Source organism: Benincasa hispida, chromosome 10 (genome assembly GCF_009727055.1).
Source record: "Benincasa hispida cultivar B227 chromosome 10, ASM972705v1, whole genome shotgun sequence".
In the NCBI taxonomy this organism is placed as follows: Eukaryota; Viridiplantae; Streptophyta; class Magnoliopsida; order Cucurbitales; family Cucurbitaceae; genus Benincasa; species Benincasa hispida.
In genome coordinates this window covers 9677162-9698856 of record NC_052358.1, presented here as the reverse complement: position 1 = coordinate 9698856, position 21695 = coordinate 9677162, and the positions used below count along the sequence as shown (strand labels likewise).

Here is a 21695-nt window from a genome sequence, read left to right as displayed (position 1 = left end):
CTGCATTGATGTAGCTTGTTTTTGTTGGATTTCTTCCATTTTGGTTGACATAGTATTAGTTTCAAGCTCATCTTACTGATGTCTTCAGTATGAAAGTTACTGACATTTTTTCCCCGTCTGTTTCATAGAAATTGAGTAGTCCGCTACTGCAAGATGCACATAAAGCAGGTAATTAACAGTCGATCTGTCGTGCATCATTTTATTGAACATTATTATCGTTATTATTAAATTTTTTGGTCCGATATACATGTAAATAATCATCAAGTTCTCTTTTAGGTTATTATTGAAGGGTTTAAGAGCTATAGAGAACAAGTTGCTACCGAGCCTTTCAGTTCAAAAGTAAACTGTGTTGGTAAGGACACAATAATCTTGGGTGTATGCTTACATTTATTTAAAGTTCTCTCTTTGGTGTTTATTGTGATTGTTCAATTGGGTGTATGGTCTCAAATGCTTGTTGCTCCCTTCCTAGTGCCACTACCGTCCACTCACCTGATATGACCTGCATTTTATTTTTATTCTTCTTGATTTCTATAAATGCCTATCAAGACATTGCAGCACTTCTATTCATCAGTCAGTCATGACATGTGTTATTGACATATTTTTGGATTCATCTTATGTATGTTGTGTTCACTTTTTTTCCCTTAGAATCAAGTGCTTGCATCAAGGGAAAAAAAAAAGAAAAAAAAATAAAAATACAAGGGTGTACAAAAAAGAAACCAAGCCCACAAAACACTCTACTAGAGAAAGGGGTACCGACTAAGTAAGATGTTGTCTAACGAGTAATTACAAAAAAGAAAATATTCAAGGTCGAAGCTCAAGGTGATACATGAAACCTCCCCAAGGACCAAACCTCATAATCATGGAAATGTCATTTATGGATATTAACGTTTCCTTTAAAATTTGTTTGGAAAAACTTCTCACTTTCATGGAAATTAATTTTTCCATCAAATTTGTTACGGTATTAGTAATTGTTATTTTCACTGATTTTTGAGACTCCAATTTGATCTTACTTCGTGAATTGTCATTTATGAACATCTTATCTTCCTGTTCAACATATTATGCAGTTGGTGCGAATGGATCTGGGAAGACTAACTTTTTCCATGGTAAGAGCATCACCATTTTTGCTCTTTTTTTACCTTTCAGTTTCTGGTAGTTTTTATGCTAAGATATTGGTGGTTGTTAACTTAATTATTTGGTCTGGATGTCGTATAGCTATACGGTTTGTACTCAGCGACCTCTTCCAAAATTTGAGGAGTGAAGAGAGGCATGCTTTGCTCCACGTATGTGTTTTCATGTTTTAAATCTAATAAATATTTTATTTTCAACTATAGATTTTCTTCATTCTCTAATTTACATATCTTGTGATAAATTTTGTACAGGAAGGTGCGGGGCACCAAGTTTTAACTGCTTTTGTGGAAATTGTGTTTGATAATACTGATAACCGCATACCAGTAAGATTTTTCTGCCTGCTATCCTCTCTTGTACAAACAGTTTTTTTCTTTTTTCTTTTAGAGTTTAGATTTTAAGTTATAGTTCGTATGTGTGGAATAGTCATATTATTGATACATATTGTTTGTGACAAACAAACATTGATTTTTATGTCGGTTTCCTATTTATACTTGTCTGCTGCTAGTTTAACAAATTAGATATTTTTTAGTTTGTAAATGTTATTTTATTTTCAAGTTTTCCTAAGCTTATCTCTTTTTGAACTTTTACAAATCCATGTTTTCCCCATCTAGTATCTTCTTTCCCTCATGGTTATATGTGTGTGTGTGTATATAATTCTTTTTTGCAGTACATCTCATTCTCCACGGTTTTTGGTATTGCAAATTAAACATTTGCACATCCATCCAAATTATTAACTGATGAGCCATACATGTATTTATTTGTTTTTTTAAAGGTAGACAAGGAAGAGGTGCGCTTGCGTCGAACGATTGGGCTGAAAAAGGATGAGTATTTCTTAGACGGGAAGCATATTACGTTAGAAACTTTTCCCCTCTCTCATCCTCCCCTTCCCTATCGATTTCAGAAGAATTGTTTCATTATCTGTTTATGATTTGAGCAATAATGGTTTATAGGAAAACAGAAGTTATGAATTTATTGGAAAGTGCTGGATTTTCTCGCTCAAATCCTTACTATGTTGTGCAGCAAGGAAAGGTAGGAGTATAATTTTACATCATTACATGTTAAATATAAATACTCCAGTTTTTATGTTGATCTTATTTCCTATAATTAAACTTCTATTTTCTTTCTAATTGTGCACAGATAGCATCATTGACATTGATGAAGGACTCCGAGCGATTGGATTTACTCAAGGAAATTGGTGGTACTAGAGTTTATGAGGAGAGAAGACGGGAAAGTTTGAAAATAATGCATGACACCAGTACGTCTTCACCATGATGTTATTATAAACTGAGTGATATTTTTTACACTTAATTACGTTCGGTTTTTCTTTGCTTATCAGGCAATAAAAGAAAGCAGATAATTCAAGTTGTTCAGTATCTCGATGAGAGATTGAAAGAACTAGATGAAGAAAAAGAAGAACTTAGGAAATATCAACAGTTGGATAAGCAGCGAAAAGCCCTGGAATTTACTATTTATGACAAAGAACTTCATGATGCTCGTCAGAAACTTTTGGAGGTTAGCTGTTATGGAACTTTGGATTGGGATGGACCTTGTTAGCCAGTAATCTATTTTTCATTCATGGGGTGACTCGTGGGAAGCAATTTACTCGCCTGAACTTATTTGACATGGATTTAGAATGTATGCCAATCAAGTGTGACATGTCTAGCTACCTTGAGGGTAACAGGGGTTATCTTCGTGGTGTCCATTATGCAAATCTTCTTGTTCTTTGTCATGTGCATATACACGTAATGATGCTAACACTTCAAAATTTAACTATACTCAGGTAGATGAAGCTCGAGCCAAGGTTTCTGAAACATCTACTAAAATGTATAACAGTGTTCTGGATGCTCATGAAAGGTCCAAGGACTTTGACAAAAAATTGAAAGAGTTGACCAAGGAAATTCAAGGTTTAGTTAAAGAGAAAGAGGCAATGGAGAAGAGGCGAACAGAAGCTATAAAAAAGCACACAAAGCTTGAACTTGATGTTAAAGACCTTGAAGAGAAAATCTCTGGAAACATGAGGGCTAAGGTATTATTATGGGAACACCTTTCTTCAATCACTTTTGGGTCATCCACTTCCACTGAAAATATCCATACGATCATTTTAATTTTTTTAAAAAATATTTTTTAACATGCTTCTAGGAGGATGCAGGGAGGCAGCTTCAGATGCTACAAAGAGAAATCCAAGACTCTTCCGATGAGCTTGACAAAATAAGTCCAATTTACGATAATCAAATCATAGAGGAGAAGGAAATATCAAAAGGGTTTGTATATGGGATTCTTCTAGTGCTTTAATTAAGTTCCCTTTCTTGTTTCATGAATCTCCACCCCAAGGAAAAGAATAAGAAAGAAGAGGAGAGACGATAGATAATAAAGAATTGACTGGGTTCAAACCTTGATGCCATTGAGTTTATATTTAGTTATCACATTTTCTATTTTCAGTTCTAGATAATGGCTCAATTTGACTCATATATCAAGTCAACGCTTGCATATTTGTTGTATGTGGCTAAGTTGTTGCACCTTGGCATATCTCATGAATTTTGTAGAATAATGGAGCGGGAAAAAAAGCTCAGTATTCTTTATCAAAAACAAGGTCGTGCCACCCAATTTGCAAGTAAAGCTGCTCGTGATAGGTGGCTTCAGAAGGAAATTGATGAATATGAACGAGTGTTATCTTCAAATATGGGGCAGGTAATATCACCAATTTGTTTTTCTAAAGCAGGTTCACTGTTATTTCGTGTCAATAGTTCGTTATACATTCAATAGCTTCATATAAGACATTATTGGGAAAGAGCTTCCCACTTCTATGGCAGGAATAAGCAAAAAATAACAAAGAAATTAAAAGAAAACAAGAATTTATGTGGAAAACTCCCCACTCGGAAAAAAATCACCGATAAGAAAAATTCTACTACGTGAAAAATTGCTACAATCACACAAAGATCTCTCCCCGATCCCAATTACAAAATCACTATCTTTAAAGCTTTTGACTACTCACACCCTTTTTTCCCACTCTCAAACTAGAGAATGCAAAGAGGGAATTTAATTAGTTAGTACACATAACCTTTAAGTATTTCTAATTGGGACATTTAAAAACAAAGGAGATAGGTTCCTTTTATAACTCAGGAGCCCATTCCCCTCCATCAAAATAATCGATATGGGATTCCGCATCTTGCCGAAAAAAATTCCAACAAATTCCACCTTGGCAAGATATTTGAAGAATCCATATTTTCTGAAACATCCATTATCTTCACTGACAATAATAATTCCCAACTCAGAGTGAAGCTAGGTATAGAAAAAAAATATGTTTTTCTTATATTTGAGTGATCGAGAAAGATTCAATATATACAAGAGGATTATCAATTAGTATGCTGAAATTAAGCTGTCAATCTACACCTATAAGGAAAGAATAAAATTACAAGGTATAAGGAAATAATCTAAATTAATTCTCTAATTTACAAATGCATAATTAGCTTGATTTCCTACACTCCCCCTCAAGCCAAATAGTATATGCTAGCCATTCCAAGCTTGGAAATTAGTCTACCAAGGTTTGTTCGATGCAAAGCCTTAGTTAATATGTCGGCGACTTGTTGTCGGGACGACACATACCTCAAGTTGATAGTATTTGTCTCAATCTTTTCACTGATAAAATGACGATCTATCTCGACATGCTTCATTTTATCATGATGTATTGGATTTCTTGCAATGACTATGGCGGATTGATTATCGCACAATACTTCTATAGTACCTTCAGTCTTAATTTGACGTTCAACGAGAAGGCATTTTAGCCAAATTCCTTCACAAATTCCATAGGCCAATGATCAAAATTCAGCTTCAGCACTACTTCAAGCCACAACTTGTTGTTTCTTGCTGTGCCAGGTTACTAAGTTTCCCCATACGTAGGAGCAATATCCTGATGTTAACTTACGATCAATAGGGGATCCAACCTAATCTGCATCAATGTAGACTTCTAGAGATCTGGTCATGGTTTTTTTTGAACATAAGGCATTTTCTAGTATCGCGTTTGAGATATTTCAATATTCTATACACAACTTCCATATGTTTCTTAGTAGGTTTGTTCAGAAATTGACTTACCACGCTAACTGCAAAGCTAATATATGGTCGGGTGTGAGTCAAGTATATCAATTTTCCCACCAGCCGTTGATACCTGTCGCTATCAACTGATTCATCTTCGGGATTAATACCAAGTTATGAATTTGCATCCATTGGTGTATCAACAGGTTTGCATCCACTCATTCCAATCTCCTTTAAGAGGTTTAAAGTGTATTTTCGTTGGGTGACAAAAATTCCTTTACTTGATCTTGCTACCTCCATCCCTAGGAAGTACCTTAAATATCCCAAGTCTTTGATCTCAAATGTCTTTGACAGGAGTTGCTTCAGTCGAGTTATTTCATCAAAAACATTTCCAGTAAGAATTAAATCATCAACGTATACTATTAACACGATGATCTTACCTGGGGAGAAATGTTTAATGAATAGAGTATGATCAGATTGACACTGAGTATAGCTATCATGCTTCAATACAGTGGTAAACTTTTCAAACCAAGCTCGAGGTGACTGTTTCAGTTCTAAAGAGACTTCTTGAGTTTACATACCTTTCCTCTAGTATATTTGTCCTCAAATCCTGAGGGTATATTCATGTACACTTCCTCTACTAGATCACCATTTAATAATGCATTCTTTACATCAAGTTGAAATAGAGGCCAATCTAAATTGGCAACAATAGAAAGGAGTACTCGGATAGTATTTTACTTGGCGACTGGTGCAAAGGTTTCCTGATAGTCAATCCCATAAGCTTGGGTGAATCCTTTGGCCACAAAGCGAGCTTTGAATCTCTTTATATTGCCATTCGGTGTTTGGTTGAAAAAATTTATTTCCATCCAATTGTGCGTTTACCTGGGGGCAAATCTGTAATAACCCACGTTCCATTTTTCTCAAGGGCCTGCAATTCCTTTAAAGTAGTTGCTTTCCATTCAGGTTTTTGTAAAGTTTCTTGTACAGTTTTTGGAATTTTTACCTGATCTAGTGACGTCACAAATGCTCTAAAAAATGCTGACAAATTAGTATAAGATAAGTGGTACTGTATAGGATGTTGAGTACATGAGCGAACACCTTTTCTTAGAGCAATAGGTTTGTCCATGTCTTCTTCTGAAATCTCATGTACTATTTCAGAGATGCTAGGATTTTGGTTTAGATCTTGGCTTTGTTGAACTTGTGTAGATTGTACTTTATTTCTCTCAGGTTCCCTTGTTCTTCGTGAGTATACTTGTAGTCCAGGCTCAAAAGAGGGCATGTGAGCATTTTCAGAAGGAGTTTGCTCAAAAGAAGGCCCGTGAACATTTTCAGAAGGAATTTGCTTAGAGGAAGGCACATGAGTATTTTCAGAAGATGAGATTAGAGGAAAGTCAAGAATACAGTCCCAATTTTGTGATTCAAGATCAAAATGCTTCCCCCGAATCATAGAATTGGGAAAATATGACTGTGTTTCAAAAAATGTGACATCCATGGCGAAAGAATTTGGGAGTTGGAGGATGATAACATTTGTACCCTTCCTTGTTTGGAGAGTACCCGAGAAAGATGCACTTCATAGATCTTGCATCAAGTTTACTACGATAGTGGGGATGTATATGAACAAGTGCAGTGCATCCAAAAACTTTCAGTGGTAGAGGAGATACAAGGTGGGAGGTAGGGTATAGTTTAAGTAGACTATGTAACGGTGTGTCAAATTCTAGGATGCGAGAGGGCAATCGATTTATGGGATAGGTAGCAGTTAGGACAGCTTTACCCCAAAAAATTTTTGGAACTTGAGAAGTAAGCATTATGGGTCGGGCTACATCAAGGAGGTGGCGATTCTTGCGTTCAATGACACCATTTTGTTATGGTGTGTCGACACAAGAACTTTGGTGAACTATACCATGAGATTGAAGATAGGGGCCCAGAGTAGACTTGAAAAAATCACGGGCATTGTCAGTTTTAAGGATTTTGATATTGGTTTGTGTTGAAATATGGTGCATTAGCCCTAAGGGCATATTTGTCTTTTCCTTTATGCCTACTAAAATTAGGGTTTCCCTCATTCTATTTAATCTGAGTTTGGGGTCTCTTGTATGTATGACATTAAATAATAAAAACTTTCTATCGTGTTTTTTTCTCCATGAATTAGGGTTTTCCACGTAAACCTTATGTTATCTCTTTTCTCCTTTACTTTCAATATGGTATCAGAGCAAGGCGATGAAACCCTAGCCTCGATAGAAGAAATTCAGTCATCGGACGTGGTTGATGATGGAGCAATAGCTGACCCAACTAATATGGCCATGATTCAAGCGGCCGTGGATCGGTATCTCCGGACAATCTTGAACCCAGCGCAATAACAGCCGACTGGGGAGTAGTCGCCAATCGTCCTCAACCCTATAGCTGTAGGAGCCGTGCCGTCGAGCAGCCGCGGACGATCCAGACGGCGAGCGGTCTAAACCCAGTCGGCGCGCCGTTTCTCGCACATTTGCAGCAGGTGTCGGGTGGGTTTGCTCCAGCTTTTGGGTCGGGTCAGACGATCGCGCACCCGTCCATCAACCAGTCGTCGCATTCAAGCAACTCCCGCGCCAGCCGTTTGCAATTCCTCCCGTATTGTCAGCCGCACATCCTCCCGAGCCGTTCTCACACCAGTCAACCGCCTATCCTTCAGCCGTAGTAGTACCTGGCCGTGTAGCTTCCAGCAGCACTGCAGAGGTGTTGGGGTAGTATCCGATTGAAGCCTTTGACCAGTTTTTTGGTTCCTTCTAGCAACAGGGGTCCCTCCCGAACGTGTATCCGGTTCAGCCTCGGTATCAAGTGGGTGACTTTATGATTGAGAATTCTATTCCCATCTCCTATGAGTAGAAATAGTCGAGATTAGAGACCCATGGGGAACTCCAACAGCAATTGGCGAGTTTCCAACAACAGATGGCAATTTTGGGGAAAAACTGAATGGCCATGAGTTTTCCAGTCTTCCAATCTATTCAGAAAACTCGGTAACAGTGTTTCTTACTCTACCTACTACTAATTTGTTAACTGGTACTTTGGGAAACTCTGCAAGAATGATCATAGGAGAGAAGTTGAATGACCAAAACTACTTCTCTTGGTCCCAAACAATTAAAATGATCTTTGAAGGGCTCCATAGATTTGGGTACTTAACTGGATAAATACCGTGACCAAGCCTTGGGGATCCCCAAGAGTGGGTCGGCAGAAGATTCTTTACTTCGGTCGATGTTGATAAGTAGCATGGAACCTCAAATTGGGAAACCTCTGTTATATTCAGCCATTGTGCAGGATATTTGGGATGCGGTCCGTAGGCTATATTCTAGAAGGCAGAATGCATCTCGCATGTATACTTTATGTAAACAGGTTCATGAGTGCAAACAAGGGAGCATGGATGTGACGTCCTACTTCAACAAAATGTCTTTGTTATGGCAAGAAATGGATCTATGTCGGGAGATCATCTGGAACTGGCCACATGATGGAATTTAGTACTCGAAGATAGAAGAGGTTGATCGTGTGTATGATTTTCTTGCGGGATTGCACCCCAAATTTGATACGGTTCGGAGTCGAATACTAGGGCAGAAACCGATACCCCCTCATGGAGGTCTATTCAGAGGTTAGATTGGAAGAGGATAGATCAAGTGCAATGAATGGGTCTGGGGTTACCACTGTAGAGTCAGCTGCCTTTGGGGTGAAATCCTCTGGATCTGATGGTGACAAACAAAATAGCAAAACACCCCCAGTATGTGAGCATTGCAAAAAACAGTGGCACACGAAGGATTAGTGTTGGAAACTGCATGGCCGACCTTCTAATGGTAAATGTCATCCCCCAAATGACAAGTCAAAATCTGGGCATGCTTTGGTGAGTGAATCGGTTGAGGGGGACCACACAACCTCAGATACAACCTCAGACACAACCTCCGGTGACCAACCCAGGCGATTTAGGTACCATAGGGATCGGAACAGTTGCTCAATCAGGTAACCTTCAATCTTTTAGTTTTCTCGTTGAAGGGAATGAGTTGTGGATTCTAGATTCAGGAGCGACCGATCACTTGACTGGCTCATCTGATTGATTCCTCTTGTACTATCCGAATGCTGGAAATGAGAGGATTCGTATTGTGGATGGGTCCTTCGCTCCTGTTGCTGGAAAAGACAGATTGTCACCATTTCAGGGATTAATTCTACAAAATGTCCTACATGTGCCAAAATTCTCTTACAACTTGTTATCAATAAGTAAAATAACAAAAGATTTGAACTATAGAGTTGTCTTTTCACCAGATGCTGCTTTGTTTCAGGACTTGAGCTCGGGGAAGACGATTGGCACTGCCGATATGACAGGGGCCTCTATTTCCTTTCTGAAGATACTTCCTCCAGGAATTTGTTTAGGACTAGTCTTTTATCTTCATTTACTATGTCTGAAAAAGATTATTTATTGTAGCATTTTCGACTTGGACATCCAAATTTTCAATATATGAGATATTTGTTTCCCCATTTATTCCGTAATGTGAATATTTCTTCTTTGTCTTGTGATGTTTGTATACGTGCTAAACAACCTCGTGCTTCTTTTGTCTCTCAGCCTTATAAACCTATTCAACCTTTCCACTTGATCCACAATGATGTTTGGGCCCTTCAAACATCTCTACCCTGTCCGGTAAACGATGGTTTGTCACATTCATCGATGATCATACCCGACTTACATCGGGTTATACACTGCTTTGCCTGATAAATCCAAAGTCTTGTCTACCTTTCAACATTCTTACCACTATCGTTAGTTCAGTTTAATACGAAGATTGCCCATCGTCCGGAATTGACCAATAGCGGCGTGACTAGTGTGAATCACACCATATCGCTGGGAATTCTAACGGCAAAAGGGATTATCCATCAAAAACTCTTGGTGGTATACTCGCGCAACAACAGGTTGCTGACACGAAAAAATCCGCCATCATTGAAGTTGACTCGTTCCTTGATGATTCTTGCGTCTCTCCCTTATCATACCTATGGGGAGATGCGGTCCTCACTGCAGGCCCATCCTCATTAAATAGGATCACTGCCTCACTTTACTAAGATTTCAAAACACCCTTTGAGGTGCTTTAAAGAAGTCTTGCCAGTCTACACGTCTTATCCTTGAAGTTCCTCTGCGTGTGTTTGGGTGTACAACTTTGTTCACACCTATGGTCACTCAGCCGAAACTAATGTTTGCCCGGAAGAGGCTCAAAGGTGTGTGTGTTTTTCCGAGGTATCCGCCCTTCATCAGCGAGGACTATAAATGTTTCCCCACCTTCCAGAAAGTTTACTTGTAGTCAACATGGATGTATACATCCTATAAAGGATCGGACATATCGGAAATTTCCCGCGCGGTTAGTCTCTTCAGGGGGAGACCACGAGGTGAAGAGACTCACAGTCTCCCGTACTCCTCACCTATTAGCTTCATAGTCTTGAGCCCTAGTCCTACTGTTCCTGAACCAGTCTACCTAGTCCGGAACTTGTTCCTGAAATCTCAGCCTAACCTTGTCCGAACCTCATGTCCCTGCATATTCCAGCTGTTGTCACTCGCCCACTAGCACAAATGCCCTGGATAAACATACTACATATAGGAAGTAATCTCAGAAAGGGAACCCAGAAAATTCCTGTTGTTCCATCAGAAAGTGTCCAAGCATCGGAACCAAGCTTCAAGTTCAAGTATCCTGTTGTATTTAAGGATTAAGATTTCTTGCAAAAGAAGTGCTGGATGCATAGAAAGTGGTGAGATCGGGACTCGAGAGAAGGTTGAAATTAGCAGACGGTAATGAAGGTGTTGGAAGACTTAATGGGAAGTGTCGAAAAATTGTCTCAAAAAGTTTGATAATTGTAGAGAGGCCAACGAAAACTAGGCAGTTATTGATGATACCACTCTTGGATATGTCAATTCTCTCTGCGGGAAAGGGACCAGGTTATGTACAAAGGTACCCTATGCACAGTGTTCTGACCTATAGATAACTTGTCTCTTTGTTTTTAAGGCTTTCAACTACTTAAACTGGATGCCTAGCAAACCTACCAGTGTGCATGGCACCATGGGAAGTTCTCGAGTGGAGAGCAACAGTAATTGGAAGAAATTGAAGAGCTCTCGAGGCGAACATGGACTTGCGATTTAGTGGCTTCTCTCTAGCAGGTCACAAGAGCAGTTGGTTGCAATGAGGTGTTCAGTGAAGTAATAAGTCTCGACGGCGCTCGAAGATTATAAGGTTAGCGATTAGTTGTAAAGGGTTCAGTCAAAACGTATTGGACTGTGATTTATTCAGAAATTTTTTCCCGATTGGCTAAGCCATCAACATGATCCGAAGTTTCTTCTGTCTGTTTGCAGTGAATAAGGATTTGGGCCTCTACAATCAATTGGGAAGTTTAATAAAGTGCCTTCACTGAATGGTGGAGTTAAGAAAGAAAGAGGTATACATGATGTCCCCCTCCAGGTTTCGAAGCTAAATTTGGAAACCATGTCTTGCAGACTTCAGAAAGTCCCTTGATATGAGGTTGAAGCACGTCTTCGAGAGCATGGTTTGATAGATGTTCACAGTGGTTTGTTAAATGCCCAAGGGTTTAACAGTGTTTGTTAAATCCTCTATACAACAAGTTTTCTGACCTATATAACTTGTACTCTTGTTTTTAAAGGCTTTCACTACGTTAACTGGCATGCCCTAGCAATACCTACCATCGTGTGACATGCAGCCATTGGACAGTTCTCGAGTGAGAGCAAGTAATGGAAGAAAAGAGAGCTCTCGAGCGCGAAACTGAACTTGGGATTAGTGGCTCTCTTAAGAGGTCACAAGACAGTTGGTTTTGCAAATGGCTTCGTTCACAGTTGAAGTAAATAAACAGTCTGACGGAACGCTCGAGAGATATAAGAGTTAGTGTTAGTTGTTTAAGGGTTCAGTCAAGACGTATGGGATTGATTAATTCAGAAACTTTTTTCCCGATGGCTAAGCTCAACAGTGATCCGAGTTTCTTCTCTGTCTGCTTGCCAGTGAATAGGATTGGCCTACTACATCAATTGGAAGTTAAAAGTGCCTTCCTGACATGGTGAGTTAGAAGAAGAAGGTTTACTATGCCGAGTCCCGTCCAGAGTTTCGAAGCTAAATTGGAAACCATAGTCTGCAGACTCAGAAAGATCCGTATATGGGTTGAAGCAGTCTTCGAGAAGCTGGTTTGATAGGGTTCACCGTGTTTGTTTAACATCCCAAGGTTTAAGCAGTGTTTTGTTAAATCCCATGCAAAGCAGTTTTACTGATCCTATTAGTAACTTGTCTCTTGTTTTAAGAAGCTTTCACTACTTAACTGGATGCCCCTAGCAAAATAGCCCTACCAGTGTTGCATGGCACGCCATGGAGTTCTCGAGTGAGACGTGCAACAGTAATGGAAGAAATGAGAGCTCTCGAGGCGAACTGGGACTTGGGAGTTTAGTGGCTCTCTCTAGAGGGCTCACAAGACCTAGTGGTGTGCAAATGCTGGTGTTCACAGCTGGAAGTATACAGTCTGACGGAATATGCTCGAGAGATATAAGGTTAGGTTAGTTGCTAAAGGGTTCAAGTTCAAACGCTATGGGAATTAGATTATTCAGAAACTTTTTTCCCATGGCTAAGCTCAACATGATCCGGTTCTTCTGTCTGTTGCAGTGAATAGAGGGACTGGCTCTCACATCATTGGAAGCTTAAAAGTGCCTTCCTGAATGGTGAGTTAGAAGAAGAGGTTTACATGAGTCCCCCTCCAGGTTTCGAAGCTAAATTTGGAAACCATGTCTGCAGACTCAAAAAGTCCTTATATGGGTTGAAGCAGTCTTCGAGAGCATGGTTTGATAGGTTCACAGTGTTTGTTAAATCCCAAGGGTTTGTTCAAGGGCATTCTGATCATACATTGTTCATTAAAAATCACTTTCAGGGAAGATTGCTGTTTTGGTAGTTTATGTCGATGATATCATTTTATCAGGGGATGATACGGCAGAAATTGTTAAACTAAAACAAAGAATGGTAGGCGAATTTGAGATTATTTTCTCGGGATGGAAGTGACAAAATCGAAAGCAAGAATATCAGTGTCTTAACGAAAGTACACTCTGGACTTGTTAAAGGAAACAAGAATGACTGGATGCAAACCCATTGACACTCCTATTTAGGTCAATGGCAAACTGAATAACATTACGGAAGAAGTGCCTGTAAATAAGGAGAGGTATCAACGCCTTGTAGGAAAACTGATTTACTTGTCTCATACTAGGCCCGACATCTCATATTCTGTGAGTGTGGTAAGTCAGTTCATGCAGAATCCGTATGAGGAACACATGGAAGCAGTGACTCGAATTTTGAGATATCTAAAGTCTACCCTAGAGAAGGACTTAGTTTTCAGAAAATATGACACACGGAACATTGAAGCATATACTGACTCAGATTGGGCAGCTTCAGAGACAGATAGAAAGTCAATCTCGGGATATTGTACTTTTGTATGGGGAAATTTGGTGACCTGGCGGAGTAAAAAACAGGGTGTAGTTGCTAGAAACAGTGCTGTGGCAGAGTATAGAGCTATGAGCCTGGGAGTGTGTGAAGAAATATGGTTACAGAAAGTTTTGGCTAATCTTCACAAGGACAGTTCGGGTCCCATGAAGCTGTATTGTGATAATAAGGCTGCCATCAATATTGCCAACAATCTAGTACAACATGATAGAACCAAACACGTTGAAATCGACAGAGTCCGGGTCCCATGAAGCCTTATTGTGATAACAAGGCTGCCATCAGTATTGCCAACAATCCAGTACAACATGATAGAACCAAACACGTTGAAATTGGCAGACACTTTATTAAAGAGAAGTTAGATCACGGGGTTATCTGTATTCCCTATGTCTCTTCAGTCTAACAGGTTGCAGATGTTCTTACCAAAGGATTACCAAGATAGACGTTTGAAGCTTGTGTTAGCAAGTTGGGTCTTGTTGATATCTACGACCCAACTTGAGGGAGAGTGTTGAAATATGGTGCATTAGCCCTTAGGGCATATTTATCATTTCCTTTTATGCCTACCAAATTTAGGGTTTGCCTCATTCTATTTAATCTGAGTTTGGGCTCTCTTGTATGTATGACATTAAAATAATAAAAACTTCTATATCGTGGTTTTTTCTTCCTGAATTAGGGTTTTCCACGTAAACCTTGTGTTATCTCTTTTCTCCTTTACTTTCAATAGTTTGAAACTGAGTTCGGATCATTTTATGAAAAATTATGAACAGTTGGCTAGTCTCAGATTTCTCTTTCATTAGAAATGTCCAACTTAAACGCGTGTGATCATCAACATAAAGAAGAAACCAACGTGCCCCATTGATATTTTTTACCTTTGAAGATCCCCATATGTCTCCATGGATGAGAGATAATGGTTGAGATGGGCAGTAAGTATGAGGTGTGAGCACGTATATGTTTGGAGAGTTGACAAATTTCACATTGGAAAGACTCTTTTTATTGAGAAATAAACTTGGAAATAAACTCTTGAGATAGACAAAGTTGGGATGACCAAGACGATAGTGTAACATCATGATAAGACTCTCTTTATTTAAAGACTCAGAAACACACGCAAACTAATTATTAGATTGAACTGCAAGTTTACTGCATTTCGTTGTTGGTGGGAAAATCATTCATTTGAGAAGATACAATCCGACACATAATTCAGCATTGCCAATCATCTTCCCCGATCCCAGGTCCTGAAAAATACAAGAGTTGCCAATGAATTTAGTTGCACAATACAAGTCCTTATTCAACTTACTCACAGATAACAAATTATACTCCAATTATGGTGCAAATAATACCGATTTAAGGATTATGGAGCTTGAAATTTGAATATTGCCAATCCCAATTACTTTAGCAGGTGTACCATCAATAATTCGAACGGAGAGGTTTCCCGTATGGGGAGAGAAAGATGAAAATAAAGATCTATAGCCTATCATATGATCTGATGCTCCAGAGTCCACTATCCATTCGGATGGAAGGGTTTTGAGTATGAAGAGCATGAGGCTTTTGGTTACCTTGTAGTTGCCCAGTCTTAGAACCACTTACTGAAGGTTGATTTGTTTTATTCAGCAATTGTTGAAGCATGTCCAACAAATCTTTCGTCAGTGGTTGTTGGTTTGAAGTTTTAGAGACAGTAGCTTTGGCCCTAGTTTCGCGATCTGATCTTATGACATTTGGCTTCCAATTTGTGGGTTTTCCATGTAGTTTCCAACAAGTGTCTTTGACATGTCCCAATTTATTACAATGGTCACACTATGGACGTCCTTTGTGCTGTCGACTATCACCTCGAGCAACAAGAGCAAGTGGATCATGATCTTGTTGGGAAATAAGAGCAGATCTACTTGGAGTAAGAGAATGTTCAGTTGGGCCCATCATTACTTGCTTTTGACTCTCTTCTCTACAAACTTTAGAAAAAACTTCTCGAAGACTAGGTAATGGCTTAGTATGAGGATTCGACCACGAACTTCATCCAGAGATTTATTAAAGACCCATAAGGAACTTGAAAAATCCTTTTTGTCTCCACAATTTTCCAAAATAGAATTCCATCAGTAGAACATTTCCGTTCATGATTTTCGAATAAATCCAACTGTTGCCAATAGCGAGATAAAGTGGTGTAATAAGTTGTAACCGATAAGTCACCTTGTTTAAGATCTTGAAGAGTGGTCTCGATTTGGAAAAGTTCAGTAGTGTTCTCTTGATTTGAGAAGGTATCTCGAGCAGCATCCCAAATTTCTTTGGCGGTTGAACATAAGAGAAAATTCTCTCCAATTTCAGTAGTCATGGAGTTGATTAACCAACTCATAACTTGATTGTTTTTAGCCCTCCATATGCAAAACGTTGGATCTTCGGAGTTGGGTGAAGTTACCTTTCCTGTGATATAGTCTTCTCGTCCACGACCATATATAAACATCATCACGGATTGGGACCATTGGAGATAATTAGGGCCCTTGAGTTTGTGACATGTTATTTTGAGTATTGTCGTGCTCAGTGAAGCTGATAACTCGAGGTTCTTCCCCTGCCATTGAAACGAGGGAAAGAGAAAAAAATATTAGTTTAGAAAACAACAGCGGCTCCAGAGCTGAGGTACAGAGGCAACAGTGAACGGAGGCTCAAGCAGACGTGGGCAGAAGGCTGACTGGATAGAAATCCACACCATGCTGATCAGACAGAAGCGGAGATAGAAGATTGTTGATGCAACAACTGTGAACGAGGAGCAGGTGTGGTCGATCAGACGGACAGGTGCTTCGATTGATGACGCGGTTGGCTGAGCGGAACGAGTAGATCGATGGCGCGAATGACGGCGATAGAAGGTTTTTGATCGGAGTTTGATGCAGCGGTTGTAGAGATGGCACGAGATGCTTGGCCAGAAAAGAAGAAGATGTGGCTGGGTTTTTCTTTTCTTTTAAAATTAGGGTTTTTGAGACTTCTAAAATTTGTGTGGCTCTGATACCATGAAGTTAGGTATAGAAAAAAGATATGTTTTTCTTATATTTGAGTGATTGAGAAAGATTCGATATATTCAAGAGGATTATCAATTAGTGTGTTGAAATTAAGCTGGCAATTTACACCTATAAGGAAAGAATAAAATTACAAGGTATAAGGAAATAATCTAAATTAATTCTCTAATTTACAAATGCATAATTAGCTTGATTTCCTACACAGAGAATTATAAATTACACCACCATAAGGAGTAGACCATTTGGAATACCATCTTTCAAGAATTTTCTTTTTGTCACATGTCGATAAATCTTTCAGATATGTATGGTGCAACTTCCACCTACTTGGCTCACCTCAAAGTCCTTCAACCATCAACATAACTACCACCACACATCTTGCATAACCGCGAAGTCAATGCCTCATGTGCAAACCTGTGGAACCGCTAACATCACATCCACTATCATGGTAAAGCATATATACCAAGAGGATGAATTTCATCTCTCTTCAGGAGAGTAGATTTTCATTATTCGTGACGATGGAGATGACATTAGCATCAGACTCAGAGCCTTTTGACAAATCTGCTTTGTTAAGACAATCCTTTTTCTTGTGTTCAGATTGTCCACATTCCCAAAAAATCTTTTCTCTGCACGAACTCTTTCTTCTTGCACTTGGCAGCTACTAGTACTAAACTCTCTTGTGAAGTATGCCCTTCACTCTTTAGTCTTTTTTCCTCTGACAGAAGTTTACTAGTAACCTCAACAAAATCAAAAGTTTCTTTTCTGCATCTGTCCATAGGAGGGAGGAAGTGACCAGATGAGTTGGAGTGTCTTACCTTCATCTTCTATCTTCATTCCTATCATCTTCAGCTGAAAAATGATGCCATTGAGAATACCCACATGATCTGAGATTTTTGTACCTCACCATTCGTAATGTGTGAAACTACTCCTTCGGGTATAACTGATTTAAGATGCTTTTTGCTTGATATATTGCTTCAAGCTTCTCCCAGAAGCTCTTTGGCAGCTGAAATTCCATGCACATTTGTAAGAACATTTTTAGCCAAATTTAGCATGATTGCACTTGCAGCTCTCAAATCCATTTCCTCCCAATCTTCATCGCTCATACTGGACTTCTTAGAATCTTTACTGGAATCGCCACTGGACTCTCCTAAACCACCATCACCACTTAACTCTTTAGAAGTACCACTGTTTGGTCTTCCTTTCAAGGCTTTGTGAAACCCAACTTGTATCAGCACGTCCTTGACTTTCACTTACCACAAGCCGAAGTTGATCCTTCCATCAAATTTCTCCACATCAAACTTTACTGAACTCATAAAGCTTGACATATATGCTTCTTTTCCTAACAAAACAGCAAATAGTGAACAACCCACACTATTCACAATACTGTAGCCTGTTTCAAGAATTCTTTTTTGATGTGGAAGGTTAGACAATGCTGCAACCATAGAGATTTAGAAATTCAAGGAACTAAGAATCTAATGCTCTGATACCATTTGTTGGGAAAGAGCCTCCCACTTCTACCACAAGAATAAGTAGAAAATAACAGAGAAATTAAAAGAAAGCAATAAAAATTAAGAACACAAGAATTTACATGTAAGACTCTCAACTCGGAGAAAAACCACGGACCAGAAAAATCTACTATGTGAAAAATTGTTACAATCACACAGAGATCTCTCCCCAACCCTAGTTACAAAATCACTCTCTTCAAAGCTTTTGACTACTCACATCCTTTTTCCTACTCTCAAACTAGAGAATGCAAAATTTTTAATTAGATAAGTACACATAAACTCTAAGTATCTCTAATTGGAACATTTAAAAACAAAGGAGGTAGGCTCCTTTTATAACGTAGGAGCCCATCCCCCTCCATCAAAATAATCTCCACATCTTGCCAAAAATATATATATATATATATATCCCAACAGACATCTCATTACAATTGAAAATTGGAACTACTTTGCATATTGAGAAACCAGAGTCACTTTTCAGCTCAATTTTTGTAAAACTAATGTAGTCTGAATAAGTTTAAGTTCTTAAAGAGGGTGGGTGAGAAGGAGTTTTCATTTGAAGTGAAAGAATTGGAAACTTTAAATAGAGTGGGACAGTGCAGTTTGAGAAAGAAAATATCCTCTAAGCATTTCGCTTAAAACATTCTAGAATGTAAGATTATTTGGACCCTTTGAGTAATGTTGTCTATTGGTACTTGACATTTATTACCCAACAAAAACATTTTTCTTCCTTTTTGTGTCTCTCTTTATTTAAAGATATTAAGATTATTTGGACCCTTTGAGTAATGTTGTCTATTGGTACCTGACATTTATTACCCAACAAAAACGTTTTTCTTCCTTTTTGTCTCTCTCTTTGATTAAAGATATTTTTCTCGAGTCTTGATGCCAATGGAGAACTCAAGAGGGCGTTCTAGGGTTTGTGTTTAGGTTGTAAAAATGTAAATCTTGCACTTATGTTTAGATGGTTATGACACTTCTTGTTAGAGTCAATTTTTTTGTTGCATTTGGTCATTTTGAGTATGGTACTCATTCCAATAGATGGAACTTTACATTGTCAACAACAGCATTTTCAAAGTCCTTGGAAATCCATTTCCTTGTGTGGATTTCTGTTTCTTGGAGGACCATTGGTCAATAATGGCCTACTTCGCTCATCTGCATCATTTGTTTCCTGCGAGGAGTTCCTCATTGCGTTTTTTTTTTTAAATATTTTAAAACTTCTAAATGTAAACTTTAAAACTTGGAAAGAGAGGAATTTGAGAATTTTCTCGGATAAGTTCACCCTTATTGACCCTTTTTGTGTTTATGTACAGTATATGGGTTCCACTTGGAGTGTGACCCGCAAATCCTTTTGTTATATTCCCTTTCTTCTCATTAACATAGATTGGAGGCCTCTTTTGAATACTCCTCCTCCTCAGGCGTAGGGACTTCTCATCCCCAAGGACTTTAGGCTCTCTTTTGACGTTTTGTCTATGATCTTCAATTGGCCTTGGCTTTAAAGTTTATGCATTCTCTAGCTTTGTTCTTTTCTAGAATTGCTTTGTTAGATTTTAAGTGTTTGCTTTTTGGTGTCTTCTCTTCTTTGTATATCAATAATATTGTCTTCTTTTGTTTCTTTGTTTTTGTTTTTGTTTTTTTTCTCTCCCGTTTCTCTCTTCTCTGGAAGGTTATTATATTTTTTAGCATTAATGTCAAATGATAGGAGGCGTTCAGTTAGTTTCATTGCTTTCATGTTTACATGGGTTCCATCGTCTCTTATTGTCAAGGATCGGTGAAGTTGGATACTGAGTCCTTAGTAACCCTTTCTTGTAAACCCTTGTTCTCTCACTTGGTTTTTGCTTCCAAATTATAGAATGTTAAGATTTTGAAGGAAAATAAATTGTTTGGTTGGGATTGAATAATAACATCTTGAATTTCCACCTCAATTGTTCTGTATCCTCAGAGGCACATTCCCTGGATTCATCCAGAGGCCCTTTATTGTATAGATGTTTATTGTGGTTTGGAGTTGTTATGGCTTGTTCAAGGTATCTTTGTGGCTTTCCATGAGAAAGGTAGGCTATTGTTGCCAGTAAATTTCTTTACCATCTGGAAAATATTTGGTTGTAGAGGAATATAAAGGTGTTTCAGGTTATGGTTGAATCTTGGGAGTTAGTGTGGTTCATTGCTCACTTCCTTGCCTTTGGATTTCTGGTAATTTGCTTAAGGGTTTTCATCTTCTTGGACAACAGGAACAGAAGCTTCAGGATGAAATTGATAAGCTTAATGCTGAGTTACTTGAGCGAGATGCCTTTATTGAGAGTCGCAAAATGGACATCGCAACTTTACAGTCCCACATAACTGAGTCGTCCCATGGGTTTAATGCCTTTAGAGCACAGAGAGACAAACTACAGGATGAGAGGAAGTATGTCCTCATATGTCCATTTTTTGAAAGTTAACAACTATTTGTATCTGGAAAGCGCAATTAATTGCTCAATCTTCCAGCTTTTTCTCAGTGTTTTGATCAATGTATAGGTCGCTGTGGAGCAAGGAAAGTGAACTTGTGGCTGAAATTGATAGGTTGAAAGCTGAAGTTGAGAAGGCAGAAAAAAGTCTTGATCATGCTACTCCTGGTGTAAGTAATTGGTCTATAATTTGTTTAGCTACTTAATTGTTGTTTGATAGAATCACCTTATTCATTTTACTTATGAAAACCATATCTTTTTTTCGATAGTACTTATGAAAACCATATCTACATGACACGGATAAAATAATGCTGTGGGATAGCACCATATTATGCTGTAAAGCCTCTGAAATGAATGATAAGTTACAACAGTTCATGACTAAACCATCTTAGTATCAGCTGGTTGTCAAATATAACAGGTTGTCTGTTCTTGGTTGTAACTTTTAGCCCGCCACTTCAGGTGAAGAACTAATTTTGTGTAATTTTAGTTCATAAATTGTCTCAATTTTAAAGGTATTATTATTTTTTCCCCTCCCCTCTTTTCCCGTTGTAGAATGAAATTCAAACATACTGGTATCAATATGATAACAGTACAGAAAATGTTGCTGGTTAAATTCTGGATGAAATGCATCTATGTTCCCTTCAGCGTTTTGTTAATATAACCCTTCTTGATAGTGTTTTTACTTCTGCATAAACTGTTAGAACTTCACAATTATAGAGCACTTTTGTCAATAAAACATTCAAAATGAATGGTGTCTTTTCCATCTGGTTTTAGCTTTAGGGTGTGAGGATTTTCATTGTCCTCGTTTCTTTCTGTTTTAATTTTGATCAACCTCAGGACATTTATATGGTTTTACTGTGCCTAAATTAATTATATTTTTGGAGAAAATTGATAGAACTCAGTGCTAGTTTGTTATATAAAAAGTTAAAGAGAAGAAAGGGAGACTTGAGGAGTCCCAACCCTTGACTGGAACACTGCTGATTAGTTTTTTTTTTTTTTTAAATGGAAACAAGTCTCTTCATTAATAAAAATGAGACAAATGCTTGAAGTACAAAAAAGTTATACAAAGAGCAAACGACAGAAGACCTATGGATTAGGAGGCGCACCCGGATATCTCAACTAGGTTGATACCCCTTAGCG

General features: G+C 38.4%; 1 protein-coding gene across 2 annotated transcripts in view; it reads left to right on the top strand.

The window, feature by feature from the left end:
• LOC120087998 (structural maintenance of chromosomes protein 3) overlaps positions 1 to 21695 on the top strand; it is a 38955-nt gene that overhangs the window by 541 nt on the left and 16719 nt on the right. For both annotated transcript variants that reach the window (XM_039045023.1, XM_039045022.1), the window contains exons 3-16: positions 129 to 168; positions 277 to 352; positions 1065 to 1103; positions 1213 to 1280; positions 1380 to 1451; positions 1901 to 1980; positions 2079 to 2157; positions 2266 to 2383; positions 2465 to 2640; positions 2909 to 3154; positions 3268 to 3389; positions 3672 to 3816; positions 20343 to 20515; positions 20626 to 20725. In XM_039045023.1, the coding sequence (XP_038900951.1) occupies positions 154 to 168; positions 277 to 352; positions 1065 to 1103; positions 1213 to 1280; positions 1380 to 1451; positions 1901 to 1980; positions 2079 to 2157; positions 2266 to 2383; positions 2465 to 2640; positions 2909 to 3154; positions 3268 to 3389; positions 3672 to 3816; positions 20343 to 20515; positions 20626 to 20725 (1509 nt within the window). In that variant the 5' untranslated portion in view covers positions 129 to 153. The remainder of the gene's footprint in view (positions 1 to 128; positions 169 to 276; positions 353 to 1064; positions 1104 to 1212; positions 1281 to 1379; positions 1452 to 1900; positions 1981 to 2078; positions 2158 to 2265; positions 2384 to 2464; positions 2641 to 2908; positions 3155 to 3267; positions 3390 to 3671; positions 3817 to 20342; positions 20516 to 20625; positions 20726 to 21695) is intronic.